The sequence below is a fragment of the Lipotes vexillifer genome, unplaced genomic scaffold (assembly GCF_000442215.2).
Source record: "Lipotes vexillifer unplaced genomic scaffold, Lipotes_vexillifer_v1.1 scaffold325, whole genome shotgun sequence".
Taxonomy (NCBI): Eukaryota; Metazoa; Chordata; class Mammalia; order Artiodactyla; family Lipotidae; genus Lipotes; species Lipotes vexillifer.
The window spans coordinates 2,756,228-2,759,351 of NW_006799313.1; the positions used below are offsets into that span (position 1 = coordinate 2,756,228).

The window sequence follows — 3,124 nt, forward strand, 5'->3', positions numbered from 1 at the left end:
AGCAATATTAGTCTCTGACATCTTCACCTGGATACTCAGTACATCTTTCTACCTAAAGGATCATCCGTTGGCAGGATTTAATCACATTAGCCAGTGTGTGAAGGTACCTTGCAAGCAAGAGCGCTACTGAAGTCTGCATAGTGCGGCACCATCATCAACTACGTGAGGGAACCGGGCCCTCCACGTAGGCAGACTCGCCCAGTATCACACAGCTAGTTTAAGGATGACTTATGCAGCAGAACCCAGCTTCCCCAAACCCGAGGTCCTCGTAAAAGCTCACAGTCTCCCAAGACGGTTCTGACGAAAACCAAACTTCCCCAAGTCTCGCGCCAGCGGGACTCGGGGGCGGGGTGGAGAGCACGAAGTATCGCGAGATGACGGCGTTTTCCCGCGAAGGAGAAGCGCGCGTTTTTCTCTGGCTGGACACCTGGCCGGGAGACTGGGACCGGCAAGCGTCTGGGAGGTTTTAGCGCGCGGCGTTGCAGGCGCTGTGAGGAGGGCACCGGGTTCCGGAGTGTGTGTCCAGCCATGCCGGCGCAGCACCCCGCGAGCAGCGGCGGTGAGTGAGGAGAACCTGCCTCCCGGAGCGGGCGGCGGCGTCCGGGGCGGGGGTGCTGGAGCAGCATGGAGAGACTGCAGCCGAGCTTTTGAGGGGAGAGGCGACTCCGGGCAGAGACTGAGGAGGAAAGGAGGGTTACCTTTTCTGTGGGGAGTGACACCCGGAACTGCGCATATTTGCATGGTATAGGAAATTTGACACGGGAGCTGCGTTTTCCGAAATATCTCCATTTGTAAACTGGGGTCCAGACAACTTGTTGACATAGTGAAGGCTTAGGATGTCTTCTGTGAGGTGATACTGGCGTCCCTCTGGGTCTTAATGGTTTGCCGCAAATGCATCTGGGAAAGGGAGGAAGGTTGTTTACTCGGAAGTTGAGTAACTGGTCATTTTTTAAAGCTGCAATTTAAAAGCCTTGTCCCCTCCTAGGGTCCGTAGCTCCAGATATGGTTGAACAGCCGGAGACTGCCGTGATTACCCCAGCCATGGTAGAGGAGGAAGAACAGCTTGAAGCTGCTGGGCTAGAGAGAGAGAGGAAGATGCTAGAAAAGGTAAAATAGGCATCAAGTTCATCGTCGGGGGTGTGGTTTGTGTGCTTAAGTTTACTAGTCTGGTTTTTCATCAACTTTAAAACGGGCTTCCTTATTTATCTCTGTTTACCGATGCTATTTTTGAGAAACCTTTGCATGAGCTTTGAATGAGGCTTCTATCAGATATAGTCTTGGTCTATAAAGTGGCCTCATTTCTCTTAAGTGAGCATTTCAAATTGCTTGTTTAGCTATTATAATTCTTCCAAAGTCGGTAGTGAATTATTTTTAGTGAATTCTTTCAGTGCTGTTTTCCACCTAAGTGATCAACTTGTTTTTTGCTTTCTTTTCCATTTCTTAGGCTATTGCTGAGTAAGATTCTTTAGGTTAAAATGTGATGTACTTTTTCAACGAAGAGTTAATTATCCTTGTGGTTTTCTGGTGCAGAGTACTTTGTAGGTTACTAAAAGCAGTTTTTAACCTCTTGAAAAACTTCAGTTTTTAAGTATATTTTATTCCAGTACTGTCCCACCCTGTTGCTTCATTATTGCATATGCAAGAAGACTGAAACCTACTACATCTTATGTGCTGCCTACTAAGTGATTTTCTTGTAATAATTTATTTAGCCCTCCCAGTATTATGGTTATTTAGGTACTTTTGATATCTCCATTTACATATGATGAAACTGAGGCAATTGGGGGTCAGGTCACACACCAGTGAACTCAAGTTTGGCTGTCTCCAGAGTTCCTGTCCTTAACACTAAAACCTCTCTGAGGACATTAATATTGAATTAACTCCATGTAATTACAAAACTACTCAATTTGGGGAATAATGCACTCCAAAGGAAAGTAATGAATTAGTTCCCTGCTATTTTATATCAACAATAATGATAATTTTGTTAGCATTTTTGACACCTCATGATCATTTATTGTGAGTCAGTCACTGTTTGAATGCTGTGCATGTATTTTACTCATTGAATCCTCAATAGTATCAAGTAGATACCATTATTAAACTCATTATGATTACTATTATTAAACTTACTAGTTTAATTACTAGTATAAACTATTACTTTTATTAAAATAGTCTATAAACTAGGTTCTATTTTCATTCCACTTTACAAATGAGGAGACTGAGGCACCTAGAGGTTGCCTGGGGTCCCTCACCTAGAGATGGTAATGTAGGCCATGTGGTTCCAGAATTCACACTTTTTAACCACCTTGCTATACTTTCACTCCAGTATATAATAGTTCCATTATTACTGATCATCTGTAGTTGACCATAATCCGGTAAGGTAGTATGTTAACAAATTTAATAGAATTGGGAGGTCAACCTTGAACCACCTTTACTCATTCTATGAATTCCTACAGTACTTTGTTAGACAGTATTATCCTTACTTACTTGATTCTTTCTCACTTAGTTTCTTGAGGGCACATCACATTGTTTTGTTTTTGTAGGCTGTGCACCTGGCAAATAGTAGGCTATAGTAAATGTCCATTGAATTTCTAACTAAGGTAAAAGAATATTTTATATTACCTAACATATATGATTATATAAATAAAATAAATATACTTACTAGCCATTGTAACAAGGTGAATTGTAAAGGATGAATCCTGGGACATGGTCCAGAGTAGAATCAACTCCAGAGATTGTAAGCGATAAGCCCTTAATTTTGAGTAGTGTAGTTCACTTTTATAACCCATGAAGATTGTTGGTTAAGGAAATGCTATTTGAAGAAAGATATGAGGTGTAATAAGAATACATTTCAAGAATGCATGAGTTAAAGTGAAGAAAGATTATTTTCACATTTAAAAAAGGTCTATCAGGGCTTCCCTGGTGGCGCAGTGGTTGAGAGTCCGCCTGCCGATGCAGGGGACCACGGGTTCGTGCCCCGGTCCGGGAAGATCCCACATGCTGCGGAACGACTGGGCCCGTGAGCCATGGCCACTGGGCCTGCGCGTCCGGAGTCTGTGCTCTGCAGCGGGAGAGGCCACAACAGTGAGAGGCCCGCGTCCCGCAAAAAAAAAAAAAAAAAAAAAAAAAA

The 3,124-nt window shown here is 43.2% G+C and overlaps 1 protein-coding gene across 7 annotated transcripts in view; it reads left to right on the plus strand.

The window, feature by feature from the left end:
- Positions 1-371: 371 nt before the first annotated feature.
- Positions 372-3,124, plus strand: part of HELLS (helicase, lymphoid specific) — a 39,753-nt gene continuing 37,000 nt past the window's right edge. For 6 of the 7 annotated variants that reach the window (XM_007471588.1, XM_007471594.1, XM_007471591.1 and 3 more), the window contains exons 1-2: positions 372-559; positions 986-1,107. In XM_007471588.1, the coding sequence (XP_007471650.1) occupies positions 529-559; positions 986-1,107 (153 nt within the window). In that variant the 5' untranslated portion in view covers positions 372-528. The remainder of the gene's footprint in view (positions 560-985; positions 1,108-3,124) is intronic. The other variant, XM_007471589.1, reaches the window with a different exon arrangement.